The sequence below is a fragment of the Filicampus tigris genome, chromosome 18 (genome assembly GCF_054856515.1).
Source record: "Filicampus tigris isolate MCC_2025a chromosome 18, RoL_Ftig_1.0, whole genome shotgun sequence".
In the NCBI taxonomy this organism is placed as follows: Eukaryota; Metazoa; Chordata; class Actinopteri; order Syngnathiformes; family Syngnathidae; genus Filicampus; species Filicampus tigris.
This window is the reverse complement of record NC_141234.1, coordinates 12171857-12198419: the sequence shown is the minus strand read 5'-3', so window position 1 is coordinate 12198419 and position 26563 is coordinate 12171857. Positions and strand designations below refer to the sequence as shown.

The 26563-nt window shown below is 40.5% G+C and overlaps 1 protein-coding gene across 3 annotated transcripts in view; it reads right to left on the bottom strand.

Annotated features, from left to right (window-relative positions):
• ccn2b (cellular communication network factor 2b) overlaps nt 1-26563 on the bottom strand; it is a 41570-nt gene that overhangs the window by 3219 nt on the left and 11788 nt on the right. For 2 of the 3 annotated variants that reach the window (XM_086014347.1, XM_086014349.1), the window contains exons 1-3: nt 23172-23303; nt 23026-23074; nt 400-616 (exon numbers count right to left, since the gene is read on the bottom strand). In XM_086014347.1, the coding sequence (XP_085870473.1) occupies nt 400-616; nt 23026-23074; nt 23172-23206 (301 nt within the window). In that variant the 5' untranslated portion in view covers nt 23207-23303. Of the gene's footprint in view, nt 1-399; nt 617-1305; nt 1509-22982; nt 23075-23171; nt 23304-26563 lie in introns of those variants that run through there. The other variant, XM_086014348.1, reaches the window with a different exon arrangement.

The window sequence follows — 26563 nt, the reverse complement described above, 5'->3', positions numbered from 1 at the left end:
CCCCCCCCCAATAGGGCCCAGGTAACAACCAATCATGGTTCAATTCCAAAAAAAAAAACAGGTTGAGCCGTGATTGGTCGTTACTTGAGCCCTGAGCAACTGTGATGTCATTTTCAGTCGTCAGAAGTGGCAAAATGGCCCTGGGATGGACGAAAACCGGTGGATTGCACTACTTGACTCATTTTCCCAAAACGCAATATTAATCAAAATGCCATGTTTTGGCTAAAGGGCCTGCATAGTACACAAAAAAAAAATGGTTGAATTACTCTTTAAAAAATAAGCAGTGCAGGGTTGCAATTCTGCAACTAGTCAACAAATCCCTCTCATATTTGAAGGAGCTCTCAGGCAATTTATTATCCCACCCACAGTTGAAACAGAAATGTGTAGCTGTTATGTTACCCATGCAGATGCCAGTGTCGGTGTCGCTCAGAAGTGCGTAGTCACAGTAGAGCTCCTTGTGGTGGTCGCAGGGCTCCAGCAGGTTGCAGGGCTCCCCTAACTGCCTGGCACACACTTTACAGCAACCACAGCCATCTAGCACCAAGCTGGTGCCTATTGGGCAGGGAGGGGGGTCCGCAGGGCAGGCACAGGGCTGCGAGCACTCCTGGGCCAATGTCTGGAACAAAATAGAGATTTAGTTAGATGCACAACTGTATATCAGAGATTACATGGAAACCACTTCAACCGTTAATAGGTCAAATATATGCACAGTTTGTGGATGATTGCTACCTGCCGATTTTGCAACTTTTTGGGCTGTAGTAAGGAAATATTTCAAATTCAAATAATGGGACACTTTTGTGGGACATAAAAAAAAAAAAAGTTGTAAATCATCAATACAACATAGCTTACACTTTTGAAAAGGAGTAGGAGGAAGTATAAATGTATCTGAGAATTATGCATACGTGCACCTAATTTTGTGACCACTGAGTGTATTAGAAAGTCAAAACAAAGTCCTTTCAGATATTCATCATGGATTTTGAATTCATAACGGCAAATGACAGTCGAACCAAATCACATGCGCCGTTCTCATAAAAAGTTCCACAAGAGGGTGACATCAGACTGCACTCACGTTGGAGCATTCTTTCAATGTTTTGGTTGCATAGTGCAGTATTTCTACTTCGCACAGGTACACAGCGATGGGAAATAACATCATTTACATCCACCGACAATAAATACTTTTCCCGGGATCAGGTGCTGTAGATGTCGTATATCTGATTACACTTTAATATAAATGACTAAATGCACTTACTTCCTAGCTGGTAACTTTGACAACAAATGACGCTGGACGGCTGAGTGAAAACTTACCGATGAGACTACGAGCAGAAGAAGAGAGAGCGTTGCTGAAGCTTCCATGGACATGGTTCCTCACTCTGTTGTATTGCTTTCCTGTGGCAAGAGGCTGGGTCTTGTTTGTGCTCCTGAGCTGACTGATGAAAGGATGGCGGGGGGACTCGAGCTTAAATACCAGCCCAGTGGGTGTAGCCAGAGGAACAAGAGCCCGTGCCACTCTGCTCCGAGAAGGTGAAAACATTCTGATTCAAAAGTCCGACATGCCTGCTCAATAATTAGCTCCTATGGGCGGGGTGGACAAAATGCCAGAGGCGAGAAGTGTGCCAGCTGCAGAAAGCAGCAAAGGCTTTGTTCCAATTAACATGTGGCAGCATGAGAAGGGTCCCTTACATGTTACCTGACAACAACACCAGAGAGGGGGGAGAAAAAACAAAAAAAAAAACAGCCCGAGTTTCAATGTCAATGTTCTGCTCGCAGATTATGAAAAATGATGTCATGAGGCGAGGTGATGGGTCTGGGAAATGAGGACGATGAGTGCCAAACGCTGACAAAGTGCAGCACGAGCAGCGGCTGGCCAAAGTCCACAGGCGGTTTTCGTCAATTTGAACGATGACCGAGTTAAAACAATGCGTTGATACAACCTTGTCATTTACGTATTTGCCAACGTGTAGTAAGAAGGCCTTTTGCACTGCACCTTGCAAGGTCTTTCACAATGTTAACATGAGTATCATCAAGCACACGGGAGGTAACGTTCTTAAAGACCTTTGCTTCGAAATACATTATACACGTTTTAAGATCATTGCTGAAAACGGAGAACTATGTAGCACTGAATTGTGGAGGTTGAGCATTAAACTACTACGTACATATCAACACTTATCCACCGCAATTGCTAATTACTTATTCCTACAACCAGGGGCGTCGTGGCCATCTGTATTTCAAGAGATTCACGAGCGGTCCGTCCATTTCAGGGCCGGTCGAAACCCGGGATTATATTCTTGGTACGGTAATTCCCCTCCATTGGAGTTGGTTTCCAGACCACCCCTGCAATAAGTGAAATCCACAATACTGACGTACTGTATTTAAATACAATGTTTTTATCGCATTAAGGGCACTTCATTTTTGTAAAGTCCTTCAAAAACACTTTTTTAACTCATAGTATATTGAGGGATCAAGATCAATTTATGAGACAAAAATATTGTGCAAGCAGTTTAACGATGTACAGATCTTCAGATGACCAAATTACACTTAAACATGTCATCAAAGATGTCTGTTTCTTTTTTTGTTGTTGTTTTGTATACAAATGCTTTCCCCCCTCCTCAAACTAACAAACTTAAAGCGGAAGTCAACCCTAACACATTTTCAAGAATATGTTCACAGCAGGCCCACAAGTTGAAACACGGCATTCTTATTCATTTTGCGTTTGTGGAATATAAATTAAGCAGCAAAATGCACTCATTTTTAGCCATCTCTACCAATCACGGCTGACCCGTTTTCTGAATCTGAGCCATGATTGGTCGTTGTGAGCAGTTGTGATGTCATTTTCAGTCGACAGAAGACAAAATGGCCACCCCCAGAGATGGCTAATAACGAGTGGATTAACACTTATTCCACAAACGCGACATTTATCAGAATGCCTTGTTTTAACTAGTGGGCTTGCATAGAACATATTCTTGACAAAAATATGTTTGGGTTGACTTTCGCTTTAACCCATCATTTCACAATATACGTCAATAATCACGCTCGAAAATGTATTTTATAAAAGGAACCTACAACCGCCGCCTTATATAGGCGTAAAAAGCAGTATTACAGCGAATTATACTCAATAATTTAAAAAATAGGCTTTGCTGAAAGACTTCTTGTTTTTCATTCTTCATTCAATTTAGATCTTACTAAAAATGTGTACTGCCATCTTGTGGCTGATAGTGGAAATAGACCCTATATGAGTGAGCGATATCAAAACAGCGTTATTAATAATAGCTGGACCTAGAGCCCACGATTGGGGTTACTGTAATTGTTTTTAATCGTTTAAATTTGGCAGGGTTTTTAAGACTGAGCATTTTTCCTCTCTTGTGATCAAGGGTCAATTAAGACCCGATTATTGAATACCAATCCGAACGCCTCAATGTGTCGGGTTTGGTTTACAAACCATAGAGTTTGAAGTTTTTATACGGAAAATTTTCATCGACCAGACAGCCAAAAATCATTTTACTTTGAAAGTTACTTTGCTTGCATGCAAGGTCACCCTGGCCAAAAGAACCATTTAGCTCAAAGTTGCTGATTAAGCCTCACAGATGGTTAGGATTGAGGTCTGATGACGCTCTCGCCACAAACAACCAATTTGAGGAAGACAAGAGGCCACCCAAGGGTCACAGCGTGGGTTGTTTTGGTTTGTGCCCAAGTACAATGGCAGTGTTCAGACCTGCATAAATGAATCGCGCAAGAGGGGAAAAAACCCAACAGATTACACTGGACAAAACACAGGTTGGAAAACACTGAGTTTGCTGACCTGTCCACTACACGAGGATTAAACCCGGAAAACCCAGAAGGAATTAAGAGAATGTGTGTGAGCCGTTACAAAAGATCTGGAGGAGGAAGTTGTGATGGATGGTTGCTCGCTTGATGATATGGATGCATTAGACGGCGCCTCCGGTGCCTGTCCACAAACCCGGAGGTCCTCTTTGATCCATTTCCTTCTCGTCATTGACCTTTGACATTTGGATGCCTTTGTTCCGGTCTTCCCATCTAATGTTTTCCCGCTTCTGCTACCCGGCAGGCGCTCTTCCTGGATTCTATTGTAACACCCTTTGACTTACAGCTGCGTGTGATGTTTTGAGAACATCTTCAGTGCTGTACCGATGACGTCGGTTTTGAAGTCTAAACTTTATAATACAACAAAGAACAGAACTTGGAAGTAGCACTTGTGTGTTTCCCCCTTAATCCAAGGACTGAACCAAATACTTCCTTTTAAAGTGACATGCTTATTAATGGGGCTTCAGTATTAATGAATCCAAATAAACCAATTTATGGACGTCTTGCATCCTTATTATGTGTACTAGGAAGCCGTCTCACCACACTAACCACATTATTACATGTTATTTGTCTCTTTTCTCCTGCCACAAACATTGCATAATCCCCTGTGGTTCTGAGCGCTAACTAATAGCTGCCATGCCAGACAGCTGACTTGATGCCTTCTGAATGACGTACATCCACCTGGCACAGCACCGGGTTTGACCTATCATAAATCACCCTTGTGTTCTTTCTCACACAGGCGTGAGCTTCTCCTACCGAACGCTAAACAAACAGACTGAGTATTGTTGTCCTGTAAAATATTCCGCCCTCATAAGCATTGGATGTCCTTGAGCAATTTCAATCTGTTCAACGCATTTTGTCATAAGAAATGAAATCAAACCCTTATTAACTGCACAACAGGCAAAATGCGTTCGCGTCCTACATTTTTAACTGTCATCAAGGTAACACTCTCCAAACAATCTCTATCCAAAGGAGATTTGGTTTTGTATGATTTTTCATGGAAGCAGAGAAAATTTTGCCAAAACAATCCCTGAAGTGAATGTTGTATAAGAAAAGTGATGGTACTGATAATGGATTAACTGATCAATGCTGTTTTCTGTATCATCAACTTTATATATGTTTGTATCTATTTTGTCTATTTATTTGGGTTGAATATGCTGCCTACTGCCCGAAGTCAGTCATGACAGATTCCAGCTCATCTCTGAACCTCAAAGTGAATGAATGAATGAATTTTCTCATGTGTCATGTATTCTGCTGTGTCAGTTTATTTGTTATGATCTTCAATAAAAGATTAAAAGTGCTGTATTTGGGACTAGCGTAAACATTGTGCAGTCCATGGCTTGCCTCTCTATAATGATATTGATAATTTTGCAGTCGAGGACGAGTCGGCATATCTGCTAGGGCTGCGCCGCTGTGGGTGTGATCACGTCCGACTTTAATCTTGACCATTCAAAGTGGCGCCCTTCATTCCCTATGAACAAGGCACACTAGTCATGCACTAGAGTCTCAACATAGCGAAAGCCAATTAGCGCCTTAGGCACTTGGGGACCGCCTCCCGAACCCCCGATTAATTGTGCGCCTCCCCCCCCAACCCTCTTGTCTTAACCAAATGCTCAGTTGCCTCAAGCCCTGATTGATTTAGTCACTCTTGGCAAAACCATAAGCACTTTGTTCGGACACAATTTGCTAGCGCAGTTTTATTGTGACGCAACTGTGCTGCATAAATGGTGAGCACAAAAGTCAAACACAGCTAAAACACAAGTGTCATCAGTTTAACACAACAATTCAAAATCGATCACACTTGCAGCAGATGATATGATATGAGGGAACCAGTAGGGCCCAATCCGTGGAAGAATAAACAATTTGGACAGCTTCATGTCCTGAGTATTGGTTTTCTACTTTTTCAACATAGTGCTTATGACGGCTCAGTATTCTTTTTAATTTGGATTTAGTTAGGGGCATGATTTGTCAACAAAGTTCAGTTTTGAGCACAGATTGAACTGATTTGAGGTGAGAGCTCAATTTTGGGCACTGATTAAAATGTTTTGAGGTGAAATTTTGGTTTTGCAAGAAGAGTCTGGCCTGTCGTGAGTGTAGTTTGAAAACTAGGTTCTGTGTTCACAGTTAACAGAAAAGGAAATCAGCTTCCCAGAAATGTGTCTTCGCAATCGAGAAAAACTGTAACAATGGTACATTTGCGGTATACGAAGACTTTGAAACAAAAAACTAACCACATACTGTGATTTTTTTTTCTCCCCTGTGCAAAGAGCTCTTTTTCATGCAATAAAAAGTCCCATACAAAGATGGCACAAAACTGTTGAGAAGCAAACCAACATTAAGTGCAAGAATTCACATTGGGGGAATATTCTCCCGGGAGCTTAAGTCAGAAAAGACGTGCTGCTACGCACTTTTTGGCCTGTGCAGATTTTGCCATCGACTTGTGTCAGTTAAGCAAATTCATGAAATGTAAGCACTATGGGTGGAGACAGTGAAATCTGGCAGTCCGCATTCTCGGGGGGCACACCTATCCAATATACAATCACTGGATGCCCACCGGCGGTATACGTGTCCCTACCACAGTACAATGACGCACGAATCACAACGTTATAGTGAAAAAAAAAAATGATCAGGGCCAGTGGACTTCTTTCTTCACCTGTGACGAGCATTTACACATGCTGCTGCGACCTGCAGTTGAAGCACCCATCACACAATCATCGGAATAATAGGCCCTAAATTATATATATTTTTTTAGGGTTGTCCGTACCGTCCCCAAATTGTCCGTTATAAGCACGGTATTCTGATTCAATTGCTTTTATTGGAAGTATTAAAAAATGAATGCAAAAACACACTTTCCTTCACACACACACACACACACACGCCGCTGGCGATAAGTTTCCGGGTCCACAGCCCAAGTTAATTTCAAAATCCAAGTTACGTATGGTGGGTGTGTCAGAAGTAAATGGGAGAATCGGCGCGTCTTCAAAGTGCGCAAGAAACACGCGGAAGTAATTGACTATGGGAGAATATGCCCCTTTGTGCACATTCACAAAAATCCAATCACTTAAGATCTTATTATTTAATATTGTACTATGTTTGTCCTGCATATTATTCAAAATCCCCAAATTAATCCGCATAATCCGCCTGTATAACTATACTGTACCCGTATAACTTATCCCGGATGCAAGCCATCGTACGCGTTTGTAAAACTATTAAGTGTTGAATATATGAATTGTTTTAGGAGTACACACATTTATGAACTTGTAGTGGAATTCAAACGAACTGTCGATGGTTCTGTTGTTTGTTTACTTTTTAGATCAATGTGGTAGTGGCAACTTTGACGCATAACTTAAGTGTTGGAGTAAGGGCACCGGTGAGCTATATCTGTCACTGTTATTACATCGGACAACCAGTCAGCTAAAGTAAACATTTTAACTTTCAAAAATCAAATCGAGGGCCACCTAGTGTGGTTGCGGGCCGTCTGTGACCCACAAGCCGACAATTGCCTATCCCTGATCTAACCCTTTGATATTGACTGAAATGAGCGCGAGTAAAATAAAATGTGTACTGACAAGTTTTTTTGTGGAATAATAGTTTTCAGAATGCCTCTTTTTACAACCTTTAGGGCTTTTGAGTTGAAAGGTATCACTCTAGTAAAATAAATATTTATACATTTTGGCCTAGTGACCTTTATATTTCCATCACATGCAGGTCAGTAAGTCTGAGTTTGAGCACTGTTAATGCGTCAACATATTCTCCATCTGCCAGTCAAACATGCATACATTCATGCTCCATTTCCTTCCGAATTTGCGATCCGCCACCCCCACACCTCCCTCACGCTTTGCGTCATTCATCCCTATGCCTGAGCTGTACATTTAATCCTTGTTCTAGCCCAGTGGTCCTCAAACGTTGTCCCCCTGGCACCCGCATTCTTCAATTTTCGCAAAAGTCGTGACCCACTTTTACAGAAGCGAACAACAACGAACGTAAAATGTTCAAAAATAGCCTTTAGACATATACCTAACCCTGAGTTTGACCGAAAAGTAGGCTACACATGGGCATGTACAAAAAAGAAAAAAGTGAAATTTGCCATCACAATTGAATGGATGAATTGCACAAAATATGGTCACAAAATTTCACTCATCTTGTCCTCGATTTATTATTTTTAGAAAAGCCAAAACAATGCTATTTTCCAAATAAAAGTGAAGTCCAACAAGGGATACACTTTGCATATGTCACTGGACATGGGGTGTTCAATTTTTTGCTTCCATATGTACTAAATCGGCTACAAAGTAATAAAAGAGTAAAGTGATATTTACATGATGTATTTCTATGAAAATACTTCAATGTAAGACAATCCAATGGAAAACAATGAACACAGCCGCAACTGAGGGTGCCTTTATGTGCCACGTGAGCACGTATTCTTACGCCACTGCGCAAGCTAGCTCATTGCCATTTCTAACCTCAAAACATTGGTACAGTCTGAACCCGCTGTCATGTTTTATTTCCCACCCATTCAAGGTCCGCGACCCACCGGAAAAGAATCACAGTTGTAGCCAATGCATTCCGTCTTCTTAAATTTTAGCATCGTCATTTTGCAGAAAATCCACTTTAAACTTCCAGGTATTATTTTCCTTTTTCCAAATTAATAACATTATTTACATTTAAAGGGGAAGTCAACGCAAACATTTTTTTTTTTCCAAAGAATATGTTCTATGCAAGCCCACTAGTTGAAACAAGGCATTCTGATAAATATTGCCTTTGTGGAATAAGTGTTAACCAACTCGTTTTTATCCATCTCTGGGGGGGGCGGCCATTTTGTATTCTGTCGACTGAAAATGACATCACAACTGCTCACAACGACCAATAACAGCTCAGATTCCGAAAACAGGTCAGCCGTGATTGGTCATTGTGAGCAGTTGTGATGTCATTTTCAGTTGACAGAAGACAAAATGGTCGCCCCCAGAGATGGATAAAAACGAGTGCTGCTTAATTTATATTCCACAAACTCAAAATTAATCCGAATGCCGAGTTTCAACTAGTGAGCCTGCTGGGAAAATATTCTAGAAAAAAATATGTTTGGGTTGACTTCCGCTTTAAGAAACTTAAGTCAAAGGTGACGAGGAACATTCATGGATTATTGCTCTTAATCAGAACATTCCTATGAGCTAAAATGTCTGAGGTAGCTGAGGTTGCTTTTGTCAGTCCACACACATTTAAATGCACCTCGACACTGTCAATAATTGCTTTGTGACAAATGACAATACATTTTCCAGAGACTATTAGAGTTTGAATCTTTTTCTACTTTCGCAAGGTCAGCTTGATGTTATCCTGTTTTTGTTCGTTCACCTTAAAGTAGACTAACAAATCATAAATGATCCCCCTGACGGAATAAATGGTCTCCCCGCCATTTTACACAGTCAGAGGTCACAGGGCACTTTCTTTCATATTTTGGGGTGAGAAATGATTCCTTAACCTCGTTCCCTTTGGCGTTCATATGCGCCGGAGGGGAAGCAAGCCACCTGACTCTACAGATTGTTGGTCACAGCAGGATATGCAGAGTTAATTACATCCTGTGTTACAGTACAACAAGTGAAGTGAGTGAAGGTGTTTGACTGGAATTGGAGCTCAGCTTGGTGATTTTGGCTGTGGCTTAGCTCTGTTCAGCCAAAGCACTGAAGCAAACTTTAATAGGCTCTTATTCACACAAACTTCCGATGCATGAGTCAGTCATGTTGTCTTAAAAGACTTTGAATTGAATCAAAACATTCTCATTCCCTCCGCCAAGCATGAAAGCGACAGCGCATGTTTTGATTGGCGTTGGTTATTTGGTTAGGTATGGGGACTTTGCAAAAACTACAAGCAACGGATTTTCATGAAACTTAGTGAGGGGTGGCGCGTTTTGGTGCACAGCTGGCAAAGGGCGTGTATCGGGGAATTCATTTCCACTTTTTGATGCTACAAATCTGTCAAACAACGATTGGATGAATTTCTGATTTGATTATTCGGCACGGCTAAAGACAAACATTTTTTTTTTTGAAAAGCAACTTGGTTGCCTTTTTTGGAAAAAAATGTTGTTTTAGAACATTTCCGCAACAGTCATGCTAACATCTTTAACTCATTCACCGCCAGACATTTTCAGACCCTCTTTTAAATGCTAGGGCATTTGAAAAAATGTGAAAAAAATATCCAGTGATCACTCGCGCGTCAACTTTCCCGCCCTCGGTGCATCGCGGATTTTTCAGAAGCATTCACAACAAATGAAATATGAAACAACACAGCCATATCGTCAGCTATATCGCAGAAAGACGCATTGTTTGATATGAAGATATGAGTTGACTCTGAGGCTTTGTACATACCCGCAGGCACGCATAAAAGGCGGTGACTGGTTCCCAGCGCGAGCTCGACCAACGAGGGCACAAGTGGATTTTATTTTTTTGACACACTGTACTATATGTGAGCTGACTGGGTGCGCATCACCGCAGCCGCTCGCTAGTCTCGTCCACTATTCAAATGTGCCGTTGATTTAGCTGTTTTAAGACAACCTAAGACAAAACTAACAAACACTTAAACACTTTATTTGGCGATGTATAAGTCGTCCGTGCCGCTGGCCAGCCGGGAGCTGCGCTGCGCTGCGTTTGTTCGTTTTGTCTTAGGTTGTCTTAAAACAGCTTACCTTAACTACAATCCCGCGTTGCATTTCATCCAAAGGATGTTTGATGTTATTGAGAGAAAGTTAAGGCATAATTCACTCGGCGGCCGTGCTTCTTCTTCTTGTTCTTCTTCTGCTGCTTCTTTTTTAAATGAAGTAGGAGGCAAAAAAGGGAAGAAAAAGAAGAAGCAGACAAAGAAGAAGACGTTTTTACTTTCACAACGACGATGACCGTTTTAAAGTGCAGGATTGTACCTTTGGATAAAATCCACTACGGCATTTTAGTTAAGGTAAGTCAATTTTATGATAAGAATTAAAACTTTAACGTAGATTTTAGCGAACGTTCCGTCGTAATTGTCCGCTGCCGCGGTTGAAGCTAAAATTCTTCTCACAGCCCGCAGCTTGGTATTTATTCTTCATTTTGCATTTTTAAAGTTAAATTGATTGTGTAAAAAGTATTTAGAAGTGTGGGAACGATGTCGGGGGTTCGCAACAGCATAACAGAGGCGCAAATCCCCCCCAAAATAAAACTGTACAATAAATATCATATAAAATGATAATCATAATAAGAATCCTAAGTCCGACTCTACTTCGCGGTTTTCACTTATCGCGGCGGGTTCTGTGCCCCAATTAACCGCGATGAATGAGGGATCACTGTAAACAAGTTCCTGGGATTGAATGGCTGGACTGCGAAAAGACAAATAAATACGTCAATGGCAGTGAATGAGTTATACAGTAAAGTCATTTGTTGAGGATTGGAATATAAATTACAGATCTGGAATATACAAATATGGCTAGAGGCGGTCTCCAATTGCCCACTTTACATGGACGGCCGACTAAATCATCCGCAAGGGGGGATCTTGCAGTTTACCTGCCAATGTCATGGACCTACCCCAGCGAGTCTATTTCTGTTTCCACAGTATGCCGACCTCGGGCCCACTGCGCTCCGACCGCCCCGATTTTCATGCAAATGATGGATGCCGCTATGATTAGCCAGGATAAGGCTATTTCCATCCCACAATGTGGTACAAAGGCCCATTTCTACCTGTGCAAAGTCCAACAAAATACCAAAAGAAAGAAAACTCCACCCATGCGCACTGTTAGACTTTGCACTAGACTTGCGATGGGAACAAAAACAGGGTCCATAATATCAAGCCCCGCCGACGAACCAAGAAGAGACCTGCTAGCAGATGGATAAACAATCACAGATATGGTGCAAGAAGGATTTTACGTTAGTCAAGTCTAAAACATCAAACCTCATGGTGGTCTAAGAGTTTTGCACAGTCTGTGTTTGGGACTCCAAATCATCGTGAATCATTCATTTTCCAATCCTTGACAGTGCACGGGGGCGGCTGTCTTACTTGCTAAACCACCAGCTGAGAAGCAAAACCCAGTCTGGGTCATGACCTTACATCATTCTTTTTTATCTCAGCTGACTCGTATTTCCTGCGCCATGACTTCACCTGTTAAAGCCCGGACCAGTGTTATTAGAGCCAGATTAGCCCGTGACCCAGGAGGGTGGAGTGCTACTACATGTGTGGTTGGACTGGACAAGCTGATTACATTGAGCAATTTTTCTTGCTGGAATATAAAGCCCGGTCTTTTGATTTGAGCTTTCTTTCCATCTGTTCAAATGAATTAAAAATGGATACAATTAGCATAAAGCAATATTAGTTTATAATGCAGAACGCAGATACAAAGAAATTTTTTTAATGAAGTTTTTTTTTAAGACTAATAAAAAGAATTTAAAAATTCAAATGTATAATCTACACAACTATATAGTAGATGTTCAATAACTGTACACATGCGTATGTCATGTGTCGGCAAAATGTTAGGTTATAAAGAAATGAGACCAAGACCAACCATTTTCAATTGAGCAGTACACGTAAACAGTTTTTAAATTATTATTTTTTCTTATTTACATTATTATTTATCTTGGTCTCATTTTCTTGTGACGCAATCTGGGCAATTTAACAGGGGCTTAGAGACTTTATATCCACTGTTAATCTCGACTAAGACACTAAAATCTTTTTATATGTCAGGGAGGAGTTGAATTTAGCCTGGGTTGTTAGTTGATGTTACGGAGAGCCTTCGCCACATGTTTACCGGTACACATTTTTTAAAAAATCAAATAATACATGTAACCCATTTGTTTTAAGTTTATTTTATTATTTTATTGGTTATTGTAAATCTAATGTTATGAGATTAGTTTGAATGGCTACACTGTTGCAAATCAGAATATGTCCTCAATTGCCTTTCCTGGAGAGAAAATAATTTTGGAGAAATGGAGCGATGAATGCATTTAACTATAGAAGCCATAGTCTAAAAAGAGCTAATTTTTTCGAAAGGTATCAGTCCGAATAAAGTTTATAAATAATTACTAGGGCATTGGCTATACTACGGTCCACTGTGAAGACCGTCATCAACAAGTAGGGAAAATGTGGCACACAAGTGAAAGCTGGTCAAGGGAGCTGCCAAGAGGCCTTCAGCAACATGGAGGCAGCTGCAAGAATTTCTGGCAAGTACTGATTGTATACTTTCTGTGACAGCAACTTCTTGTGTGATTCTGGCGGGAGAGTCGAGTGGTCAGACGGAAGCGTTTTCTTATAAAGAAAAACATTCAAGCTGGACGTATTTTGGCAAAAACATACACCGAGTCTCACAGACGCATGGGTTGAGTTAATAAGATCCAAGAGGAACTTACTGGCCATCATTTCAAAAGGTATTTCTGGCACAAAAATACCAGAAAAAACATCAGAGCCACAGTGAGGCATGGTGGTGACAGCATCATGCTTCTGGGCTGTTTTTTTTTTTCAGCTGGAAATGGACTGCTATTTAGTTGGCTGGAACACATTTGTAAGATCAGAGAATTTGGGCACAAAACCTCCTGGCAGGCACCCGTAAAAAAGTTGGGGATTAAAACAAATTTCAATCGCACATTAAATTCAGCACGATCCTCATTGTCATCAATTGAACAAATCAACAAGAGAATGCCATCACCAGAAGTTAATCTGTGTGAAGTTTACTTTCCCCTTCCATCAATCAAAAACGTGTATTTTAGATTAATTTTAGTCAGTTCTATTGATCAAGAGTGCGCTGGGTCTCATGGATGGGTAACATGCAACAATTCAACAGTACATTATGTGACAAAATACTCATATAATACAACCATTGAAATTATGACCACTAGTACGCCTACTACTTCTAAAATAAATTGCTGCATATTGTTGCTCCTCTGCTTTTACATTGTGAGATTTGGTTAAAAAAATAAAAATAAATACATTTTAAATCAGTTACATTGCATAGTTAGTCGTGATCTGCTTGTGCGGTAAAACAGTGGCTACGTATACATGGACACATTTACTCTGATTTAATGCCTGATCATAATAAAAATGCTCAGTGTACACATCCCATTCGGAATATTCTGACCCGGTCAAACCAATTCCGATCCAGATTTTCTGAATGAGAGAGGTGGTTTTGTTGATTGTTGATTCGATCGGCGCGCGTGAAAACACTTATTCCGACATTTCGGAACAAAGCGTCTTTACCACGCATGTCTGTGACATCAGTATATGCGTTTCTCTTGACGGGCGCAAGACTGAATTGGTACATTTGGAGCTCCGTTAGGAAGTTTTAACTCGATGTAACAGCTCAAACGGGAAAAATACGTGAAATAACGTTAATGTTTAAAGTAGAAATGGACGGAGCACGACTATATTTGGTCAATCTGTGCATGTCAAATAATTTGTTGCAATCAAAAGTGTGATGCATGAACATGCAAATCCTAATCAGATCAATATTTTTAGTGTCCATGACAACAATGCCTCGAGTAGAATTTTAATCCGAACTCTGATCGGATTAAAGACATTTTGTCTATGTAAACGGAGCCACTACTGGTGTGTAGAAGTCATTCCCGCTTTCTCCGGGCTGCGGTCTCTTTAACCTGACTACTCTGAAATATTATAGACCACCGATTCTCAAAGTGTGTTACAACTCCCAATAGTGCTAGCTAGGCTTTCGCCAGTGGTACCTTAGCTTGTTTTTGTTCGTGTTAACTATAATAACCATGGATGTGAGGCACACCTGTTCGCTAGGGCCCCACGATTCCAGTGCATCCGCCAACCACTGATTGATTGTTTCGGCAATGTGGTCCACCGGAAAATACACCGTCTGCAAGCCTGTGCTTTGAAACGCCCACACCTTGTCAACGTAATCCATCGTGAAGCTCAAATATGGCTCAGATGTGTGACTCCACCAAAGGTCAATTGCAGTTGCAAAGTATTTCACATCTTTAAGATCAGTCTCCAGCTTTCCTCAGAATTCATCATATAGCTGTGGCATTGGAGCTTGAGAAAAATATTTTCCGACAGGAAAGTCGGACCTTGGATCCAGCACTTTGATCAGCACTTTGTCTTTTTCAACCTGAGTTGAAAAGCACTGTCTTTCATTAGAATGAAAGCAATTGGATTCTTGTGAATGCTAAAATGCTAAATGAGAAAATATGGAAACACATGGTATTATGATGAATGATGTGGCGTGAAATTGAACGATTCATAATGATATTAAAAGATGCGGAATGGAAATGAATGGGGATTTGTTTTTGTGGAATGGAGAAATTTGGGTATTGGCATGTTGAAAATCGTTACTAAGGTGAATTAAATCTGCCGAATGTTATGAATTTTAAATGGTAACGATGATGTGAATCGGTTTTGTTGAATATGTCATTGTAAATTAAAATGATTTTTTTGGGGGGGGCTGGGGTGAATTTTAGTGGTGAAAATGTTGAATTTTTTTTATCACTGCGAATTTTTGGCAAGTTTAAAATTGTTTCTAAGGTGAATTGAATGAGCTGACTATTCTGAATTTCAAATGAGAACGATGTGACTCTGTTATGTTCAATGTCCCTTTAGGAATTAATGGAGAAATTTCAGTTGAAAATGCTGACTTTAAAGATAACCGCAAATTTTCGTAATGAGAAAAATAATAGCCTGCATGGCAGGGGCGGAGCAATGGGTGGGCCTGGGTGTGCACAGGCCCACCCAAATTGACAGACTGCCCAGCCAGTGAGATTCATGAAAAAATATATACTTTTAAATTTTTGGTTAATTATTTTTGAATTTGTGTTTCATTGTGTTTTTTTATTTTATTGAATATTAAGAATGGCATAATTGTGGTTGTCTAAGGAAGATCCGAACTTCATATTATTCAGTTTGTCATTTTATTGGAATATACAAAATATATATTTTATTTGAATATATGATGTTTCAGGACAGTAGGATTGTGCTCAGTGAGAGAAATATTCAGGCCCACCCTGATTTTTCCAGGCCCGCCCATTAGCCACGTTCTGGCTCCGCCCCTGCTGCAAGGCGTGAATTTTTTAAATATGCTGAAATTAGAAGTGCGTCTTTTGGATGAATTATTATTTTTGAATTATTATTTTGTGGAAGTAGTTGCATGTCCAAAATAAGGGACAGAAGAAAAATAGGAATAACATGTGTTCGGCCCTTTCGGCATTCACACACACACACAAAAAAAGTCCAAATGTCAGAATCACTGAGCTAAGAATGATTCCAGAATATGGTGTCATACTGTAGCTGCTCTGAAAAGTTATACGCGTGGCTTATGCAATCCTTGTCTGGCTCAAATAAAAATTGCATGTAAAAATAGAGGGCACACTAGTGGTCTCTACCTCAAGAATGGATGTTTTTAACAGCCAGGCAAAACATCATATCTTGTTCTATGTAGACACTGATGTTGATGACGGTGATGAAAATCAAAAGAACAACAAAGCCGGTGTTTTTATAGCCTCTATTTCTGCCCTATGCCCCCGCCACACACACCCACGCACACTGGTGTCCCCACATTTTGCCATCCGGTGGAGGAAAACACCTCATTCATCATGGATCCGATTTCGTTTCTCAAGAACTAGACCAGCTCTTTGAACTTCCCCTCCAAATTTATGTCAATATTATTCAGTTGATTACGAACCAAAAGGGCTTTAAAACTGGATTTGCAGTAAAAAGGGGAAAAAACGTGAGCTCGAAAGTGCAAAAGTTGGCACAGTGGGATTTAGGTTGTGCTGAGGTGATATAACCATATGTGCTCTCCCAGACATGAGTTCAACTGTAATCTTTGGTTTTATCCTGATGCTTGTTGTTTTAAAGTCTGCTCTGGTTGGCCTATTAACCCTCTCTTCAGTTCTCCACAGCTCCGTTTTGTTTTCCTAATCACCAAATAACAGCATCCTGGTCCTTTCTGTCAAGCTTTAGCAGACTTTGGTATGGAATTAGATGAGCGTGTTACTTTTTTTATTTACCTTTTTGATTACTTATGTGGTGTAACTTACTTTAAAGGGGAAGTCAACCCAAACCTATTTGTTTTCAAGAATATGTTCTATGCAGACCCACTGCTTGAAAAAAGGCATTATTATTCATATGAAATATGAGTTAAGCAACAAAATCCACCCGTTTTTAGCCATTGTAGTGGCGGCCATTTTGTCACCTCTGTCGACTGAAAATGACATCACACACCCTCGGGGCTCAGATAACGACCAATCACGGCTCATTTGTTTTCTGAAGCTGAGCTATGATTGGTCGTTACCTGAGCCCTGAGCAACTGCGATGTCACTCTCAGTCGACAGAGGTGACAAAATGGCCGCCCCTACAGATGGCTAAAAACGGGTGGGTTTTGTTGCTTAACTCATATTCCACAAACACAATACTAATCAGAATGCTGTGTTAGTGGGCCTGCATAGAACATGCTCTTAAAAAAATATGTTTGGGTTTACTTCCGCTTTAAAAGGTGGCATGTCATATCGCATGAGGCCTTGGTGTGCTGTCAAATTTTAGCCCCATTCCAAGCTGCCTTTTATTAAAAAAAAAAAAAAAAACCTGGAAAAAGTGGTCACACTCAGCTGAAATCTTTTTGGGATGAAAATCACATCAAGGTTTGGTTTAGGTTTTCCAGTTCGGTTTTAAGATGCCGCATAGCACAGAATCAGCCCTGTTACGAGTTTTTGATGACATCCTCCTGGCTAATGATCCGAGAGACTATGTGTGTCTTGTTTTGTGGGACCTGACTGCAGCGTTTTATACGGTGGACCACATTATTCTGTTGGCTCGTTTGCAGCACCAGGTGGGCATTAGCGGTAGCGCTCTCGAATGCTTTGGATCAGGAATGTCCAACTCCGGTCCTCAAGGACCGCTTTTCCATCTCTCACTGCTGCAGCACACCTGATTCAAATTATATATTCTGATTGAATTGCTTTCATTGGATTTATGAAAAAGTGAATGAAAAAACACATGCTCCTTCAAAGTAGCCCGTAGATGAGCTGGGCACACGTCACTGGTGAGGAACAGTATGACTTCCTGATCCACGATTTCATTTCACATTTAGTGTAACATATTTTCCAAATGGATCCCTCTGGAATTTACATCTAAGGAAAACTTTGCGATCCGGACATTAGGGCCACACTCAGACTTCACCGAATCACGGGTCTAGATGGGAGAATCCCCTTAATTGCAAAAGAAAGACGCGTAAGAAATTGTCTGAACTCATTCACTGCCATTGATGACTTTACTCGTCTTTTCACAGTCCAGCCATTCAATCCTAGGAATTTAAGAAAAGCAGTAAGTTGGAAAAGATCCAGAGTTGGTTTACAGATTTTATTGTCCCTATTTTGTGTTTATTGTATTTCTGGATGACTGAATATGATACATTGTGAATTAGGTAGTGTATGACTGACTCTGCTGATCACATTAGTATTTAAAAATTGAATTGTTAATATTACTTGTATTTCCAGATGCAATGTTGAGAATTACCTGTAAATGTTAAAATAGTATTGGACTGTTTGTTAAAGACTAAAATAATCCAGACCCAAAAAAAACACCACAAAAAAATAGTAACCCCCCGCACCCCCAAAAAAAGTACCCTACGTATGTTCTTCGACTTTTTGCAACATTTAATAAAAGAAGAATACACATCAGATGTTTACATGAAGTAAGTATTTCAAAGAAATTACTTTCACATTCACACTAGGATGATTTAGAGATTACAATGAACCTAACATTCATATTTTGGGGGTGCCAGAAAAGTCAGACAATCACGAGGGTCAACCTGCAAACTGCACACAGGAGTCCCCGAGTCAAGAATTAAGACCCACTTACCTGATGTTCCTCTCTATATTTAAAATTTTAAAATTAACAGTGTAGCAGAGCGACAGAGGTTGAGATTACTCGCATACTCCTCAAATTCTCACCGTTATACATTTTTAGTCTCAGAGAGCTGACCGCAGCACGTTGCATATTTTTCTCAATTTTTGGCCAGCGGGAGACCTACTGGGGTTACAAAAACGCCTTGTCTTTAATGAGGTGAGGTGGATGGCTAAAAATAGCACCCTGGATGGAACCACAGTGGTACCCTCCTCCTCTGTTCACTCAGGATGTTGTTTAAGTCTGCTGCATTCCTTACACGCTTAGCCAGACTGCAAATTTGTCTCTTCCCGTTCTCGCTGTTTTTCTGCATCCAACCTACGTTGGTGTCAGAACACTGTGTACCAGCTGTGCTTAAATGCTTGTTTGCATACACTCCACCTGCTTCAATCTCTTCTCGACTTGACACTATTATTTTGACTGGAATTCCTGACATCCCATATATACTGTGTAGTAAGTACTGCAATCAGTGACCGAATTGCTTGAAAGGGGTACTGGCATAATTGTGCCCCCTTTGGAGAGACTTCAGCTAAACCTGAACTTTTTTCTATTGAAGTCTGCAAATAGTTACTGATGTGCAAAAAAAAAAAAAAAAAAAAAAAAAAAAAAGGAAACTTATTTTCATAGCATGACAAATTTCTTCTCATGATGGTTTTTTTCCCTCCATTGTTTCAGTTTGTCTGTGACAGATTGTCATGTCTTGTCTCATCATCTAACTTCCTTTGCCCATGGGACGAGAGTGTGGGGATTACTAAAAGAATGTACAGTAGAACAAAATGATTTTTTAAAAATAGTTTTTTAAAAGAGCTCAATTGTAGGCATGAGAGAAAAAAAAGCATAATTTTTAAACTGGGCTTGAGAGCATGACTTCACTTCTATTGGCATCGTATTCTATTTGTGTGCTGCACAACAGCTAAATGCTGCACAACAGCTAAATGCTGCTTCGCCATGTTTGCTTTGAATTTTGGGCTCCACTAATTGACCCGGGTCTGCAATTAGGGATAGACCGATTACCAGCCGGGGCGACTATCGGCGCCGATATTTGCTATTTGGACGAATATCTTTTTTTTTTTTTTTTTATAAATCTGATGGCCGATAAATTAATTTAAAACTGTGTTGGAAAAAAAAAAAAAAAATAGCTATGAAAGGTTAACATTTCTGTTATTTTGAAATTTTGGAGGACTTCATTTACTATAGAAAACTTTATAAGACATGCTGAGGACCCTGGGGTGCTCCCGGAACTTTTTATTAGCATTTTATAACAATGGTGTATATTGTCAAAAATTTAGAGTAATAATTAAAAAAAAAAAAAAAACATAATAAAAATCATTAAAAAATGTCAATAACTTATGCTTATATATCAACAAAGGTAAGAGTTTTATTTATTTTTGTAGATTTTGATGTAAATATTTTCCTTTTAACTAAAAATTAATAGCGGCTCCAAGTATCGGTTATCGGCCTTCTTGACTACTAACAATTGGTATCGGCCCTGAAAAGAGCATCTCGGGCCATCTCTAGTCTGCATACATTAGAGCCCTACTTGGTTATCGTTCATTAGCATTTCCTTCTTGTATTCAGGACCTTAGCCATTCAGTGATTTGTAGACCAGTAAGACCAATAAGACCACCAATAGGAAACAAAGAGCGAGCTGTGGATGGCCCACATTATCAACTCCACAAGTATGTTTTCATTTCTTCTTCTTGCTACCGATGCCAGCAGAGAAGAGTACCACCGATTGCATTATCATTTTTGACTCTATGTAACCATTCCAATCAGCGCATTTGGCAATGGTACCAATCTGATGACCCAGAAAGTTGCATACCCATAAGGAAATTCTCTCTCAAACATCATTTTCCAAAGATAAAACAAGTGTTTATGTTTAAGCCCAGCCAGACCTTCTTTATTGTGTTGATACGTCATAAATGTTTTTCTAAAAAGTCAACATGAAGCTGCCTGTTGCATGTTTTTTTAAGGAAACCACCTACTAGTTAATTCTAGGTCATTATAAATCCTATACCATGCACTCACTCTGAATGTACTGCACAATCAAACTATTCATCCAATTTCTACAGTGCTTATCCTGTTTAGGGTGAAAGGAAGACTATAAATTGAGGTTATCAGGGATACAGGTTGCTGGCGCATATCCCAGCTGAATTTCGGGAGAATTCAGACTACATCCTGGACTACTTTTTCAATTTTATTTTATTTTTATTTTTTTTGCAGTCGGTCAGCATGTGGTCTGAAGGGCCAGAGGCCTATCAGGGCAGGTAAAGCTCCAGTAAAAAAAATAAATAAATAAAATTTAAAAAAATTCAAAAACCGTGCAATGTGCACTACTACCTACATAATTGGTTGTTATGGTAACCTGGTAGGTAATAATTTTTTATTCAAACTAGTCATGTTTAGGTCAGCTGCACACGGCATGACTGAAATCAACTAAATTAAAGGCGGCAAATCAAGGTGATTGGCTCCCGCACATTTATTAAGAATTGAAAAACAATGTTTCGAGGTGTCACATATCCTTACTTCATTGAAATATGGGACGTCTTAATCCGTTTTTTTATTTTGCCACGCAGCTGCCAGCTATTATGGATCAGGGTGCGCAAAGCACACACTCCTCCGGGACACCGCACACATTAGCTAATGCTGTTCCAAAATTTAGAAACATAGCGTCGCAAAACCTGCGTTGAATTAACTGTTCTTGACACTCAAAATTATTTTGCAGCTCTAAACAGCACAAATGCAGAGCAAGCATACATGTAAGAATTCCATATTTTCCACCAATTCCAGATTTGTGCTCGATTTGCCACCCTATCTGTGCCTGCATTTTACTACAGTAGTCTCTATCCAGCTACAAAGTGAAAATTACTCAGAATAGTCAATCCGCAGTCTAATTTGCATGTTTTATACCTCTCAATTTGAAGCGTACAAGTGCACAAATATTTGAGAACAGACGCACGCACACACACACACACACACACACACAAACAAATCTCCCGAGGGCAACTATGAAGCACATTTCTGTCAGTGTTTTTTTCCATCCAGGCTTTTCTTGTTGACCTTTCGCATGGATGAGGGACATTCACCTAACTTGAGTTTCGGGAAGGTTTAACCACATGAGATTCGGATTCACGTTTGTGAGGTTACACTGTGTGAGTGTCTACTGAATTCCTGTAAGTGCGGAGGAAAAAAACGCCAGCACTGACAGGAACAGCGGGCTTAGAAATACACACCGCAACTCTTGCATGCTTTTTTAGAATATTGTCAATGGCGTTTTCAAATATTTGTTTTCTCACCAGCTAACATCCTTTTTTCTTTTAATGGGGAAATCAACCCAAACATATTTTTTTCAAGAATATGTTCCCAGCAGGCCCACTAGTTGAAACGTGGCATTCTGATTAATTTTGCGTTTGTGGAATACAAGTTGAGCAGCAAAATCCACCCGCCATCTCAGGGGGTGGCCATTTTGTCATTAACGACCAATCGTGGCTCATCTTCCGAAAACAGGTGAGCTGTGATTGGTTGTTACCTGAGCAGTTGTGATGTCATTTTCAGTCAACAGAAGTGACAAAATGGCCGCCCCCTGAGCTAGCTAAAAACGAGTGGATTAACTCTTACTCCACAAACGCAATATTTATCACAATGCCTTGTTTCAACTAGTGGGCTTGCATAGAACATATTCCTGAAAAAAATATGTTTGGGTTGACTTCCGCTTTAAGGCACGAAAATGATTTTACTTGACATGTGAGAGCCACAAAAGGCTCAAAGCATCCGTCCATTTTCTATATGGCAGAGCTGGAGCCTGTGCCAGTTGACTTTGGACGAGAGGCAGGGCCCATTAGCCTGGACCGGTCACCAGCCAATCACAGGGCAGGTGACAAACATGTCATGTCATGTCATCTTCCAAACCGCTTATCCTATATAGGGTCGCGGGGAGTTGCTGGAGCCTATCCCAGCCGTCAATGGGCAAAGGCAGACTACACCCCGAACTGGTCGCCAGCCAGTCGCAGGGCAGGTGACAAACAAATTTATGTAAATGTTTTGGTTTGTTATTTTTGTACTGTGTTTTCTTCAAGAGTGTCCTCTGCTTTGATAGATTATTTGTTTTGGTTTTTCCTTGGGTTAATGTTGGTGGGCGGAGTCTCCAGCGACTGAAGAGCAGAATTGGGGTTACTTTGAACCCAGCAGTTTTAAGAATGTAGTACTTATTGTTTTTGCTTGCCTATAATTATTGTACGGATAAATGCTGGGTTGTTTTCTCTCCCCAAGTTAACTGACACAATCGCAGGTAGGCCATAACTTACCCATGCCTATTTTTCTTCCTACAGACGAAGTTGGGGAACTCACACTGTGACAGCTGCCTGCCTTGCTTCCACCTAACGTCTTCAAAAGTTGGCTGCAAAACAAATAAGACACACAGTTCAAGAAGGCAGCTTGGCCCACTTCCACAATAAGCATGTACGGGGAACTTTATTCATTTTAGTAATATTTACCTGTTATTCCTGGACACCAGAACGTGTGCACGCATACGCACATACACGCTTCCCCCTGGTTCGTTTTACTACCATACATTTGTATTATAACTTATTTTGACCTGATTTATATGAAGTTGACTACAAAGAAGTATTCTAAATCTGCAAAGCATTTTTTTTTTTTTTAACAGCGGGTTTATTGTGAGGACAAGCCATTATTTGATTTGTACACATTTGGTCCTTACTCATACTATCTCATTTACTCTCTTGAATTCTTGAATTCATTCTTTTTCAGCCTGTTCTTTGGAAAAGTTGACAAATATGCTGGTCAAAAGTAAGAAAGCATGTGCTCGCTGTTATTTTTCCATTCGCCTCTCCACTGCCCCATTCATCTCGTTGGCCACTCTGCTCACCTGGGCGCAGCAGGTGCTTCAAATTAGCAATCACCCACTACTTAAAGGGGTGGTCAAAGCGAAAATTCTCTTTAACAAGCAAAATCCACCCGTTTTTGTCCATCTCAGGAGGCGGCCATTTTGCCACTTCTGTCAACTGAGAATGACATCACAACTACTCAGGGCTAAGGTACCGACCAATCACGGCTCAGCTTCAGAAAACAGGCCAGCTGTGATTAGTCGTTACCTGAGCCCTGAGCAACTGTGATGTCATTTTCTGTCGATAGAAGTGGCAAAATGGCCGCCTCCTGAGATGGACAAAAACGGGTGGATTAACTCTTATTCCACAAACGCAATATTTATCAGAATGCCTTGTTTACACTAGTGAAGACACATATAACATATTATTGCAAAGAATTGACATTTTCCTCGTAATCGGTTCAAACTTCTGTCTACTGGTTTCTGTTTGCCGGTCCCTGTGGCTAAAAGTCATTTTCAACAATTTCTGTGGTGTTGTGTCATGCATTTCTTTTCCCCAACTCATTCCCGTGACACCAGCAGTACTCACTTTTGCACACCAGCGCTGATGGTTGTCTACCGCTGAATTATCCTGTGTGATTATATCGTGCACGTCTGGATTTTTGTTCCCCTATTTTTTTTTTTTTACTGCGTTTTATGGCTATCCATCCATTGGAAACTTTTGGATGGAAAGGAACATATTATGGAAAATTGACTATGATGGCTGCCAAATGTGAAATCAAACAAGCAAGTAAGTCTTGAGCTGCCTATTCCCTGAATTGTGTCTGTCAGTAAGTGATGTAACAGTGAGGCTAATTTACATAGTTCTGCCCCCACTTGAGTTTTTCCTGCTCATGTCTTGGAAGCTTGGCTAGGAGAAGAGATTCCGCCAATTGGAGCGCGGAACTACACCGAAGTACTTTTATGTCAAAGCCAATTGGTTAGTAGAGCTGCTAGCTAAGAGCGATATCAGCATCCGTTTCTGATATCTACAACATACTCGAATGTACAGGGAAGTTGTTGACATGAGGGCGGCGAGTTCTTTGTTTGACAGTTGTTTTGCTGATGCTAACTGATGCTGATGAAGTGCTGCCTCTGTGAGTGAAAACACATGATAGTAGATACTAGTTACTCATGAATAAATGTCTCCAAATTACAAGACAAATTGAACTGATGGTTATATTAAGTCAACTAGAAAAATGTCTTTCTAACATCAAAATGGCTGATACTATTTACCTGTTTGAGTTTTGAACACATTCCTTAAAACAGAGGTACGAACAAAAAAAAAAAAACACCACTTGACCAAAAGCTATTTGGAGAAGTACCGCATTCAATACTTACATTTTTTTCCCCATAGGTTTTTCATTACAATGCAAACTGGGACATTTTCATCCGAATCATAAACGCAAGGGGAACGTGAGAGGTAGAAAAACAGTGGTGAAAAATCGACAAGGTTTGAAGGAATGTTCCTTTCTACAGCCGTACTTCTCGCTCATGGCAGGAAGTGCCAGTCAAACCACAGGAATGCAAAGCACTAAAGCAGACATGGTTTTCCACAAGAGAGCAAAACCAAGAGGGGGGGGAAACGTGTGTCTGAATGAGAAAAGAGGGGGCCGAAGGGTCATTTATGAAAATTCAGACAGTCAGAAAGATGGCGGGAGTAATCGAGTAGGTGTCTGTGTTGTTTCTCGCAGCCAAGCAGCGGCCGCAAACAGAGAGACCGGCATGTGCTCCTCTCGGTTTTACTCTTCACGTAAGCGTGTTGCGAGCCGTGTTACATAGTGACGTACATGAGGAACGGCGAGGAAAGATCGGATTGAAAATGTTTTTTGTGCGCGGGTGGGAGAATATCAGTTTCGAGTCATGCTGAGGTAAAGCAGGCTACGCGCTCACAATCGACTCCTCCCTTCCAATCAGAGTCAGCAAAGACCCAAGTTGTCCCTGAAAGATTATTTTGAGCGATCATCGAGTGGCACGGGAGGTTTATTAAATGTTTTCCTCCCCTGATCTGCTCGTAAACGGTCACTGCCGACAATCGTAAATGTTAAACCTGTTCGATATTTACGATCACAAATCCTGACGTGAGTGACTCCGTGATTGGGACCGTGAGCCAATTAGGACGCGCGAAAACGGTCATGAAGAACTGAGCTCGGTTGACCACCCGATGAGCGAACGAGCATGCAGATGAGATTCTTGCTCAACAATTTCTTTGGCTATGCGAACCACTTATTGCAGGAGATGTCTGGGTGGGTTGTCTCAGAATATCTTGGAGGTGAGGATGCTGGAGGTGGAGATCCTGATCACCTCCCATTGCACCGTGATAATACGTGACTCCATCTGTACACAATTCCAGGAAGCAGCGTGTCCCAGTTCTCGCCAACTTGAATCGTAAAGAAATCGGAATTTGTAGCTGACAAAGAACGAGAAATGATGCTAAGCCTTTCAGCCAGTTGATGACGGCAAATAAAGTGAAATGCACACTGTCCTTCTTAGTCCTTTTACTCAGAACTCAGGATTTAATTTAATAAAACTGTAAGAAAGAGTGAGTCTATAAAACTGACAGAGTTAGTCTTTAAAACTGTAAGACAGAGTGAGTCTATAAAACAGACAGAGTTAGTCTTTAAAACTGTAAGAGTTAGTCTTTAAAATTGTAAGACAGAGTTAATCTTTAAAACTGTAAGACAGAGTGATTCTATAAAACTGACAGTTAGTCTTTAAAACTGTAAGACAGAGTGAGTCTTTAAAACTGTAAGACAGAGTTAGTCTTTAAAACTGTAAGACAGAGTGAGTGTATAAAATTGACAGTTAGTCTTTAAAACTGTAAGACGGTTAGTCTTTAAAACTGTAAGACAGAGTGAGTCTTTAAAACTGTAAGACAGAGTTAGTCTTTAAAACTGTAAGACAGAGTGAGTCTTTAAAACTGTAAGACAGTCTTTAAAACTGTAAGACAGAGTTAGTCTTTAAAACTGTAAGACAGAGTGAGTCCATAAAACTGACAGAGTT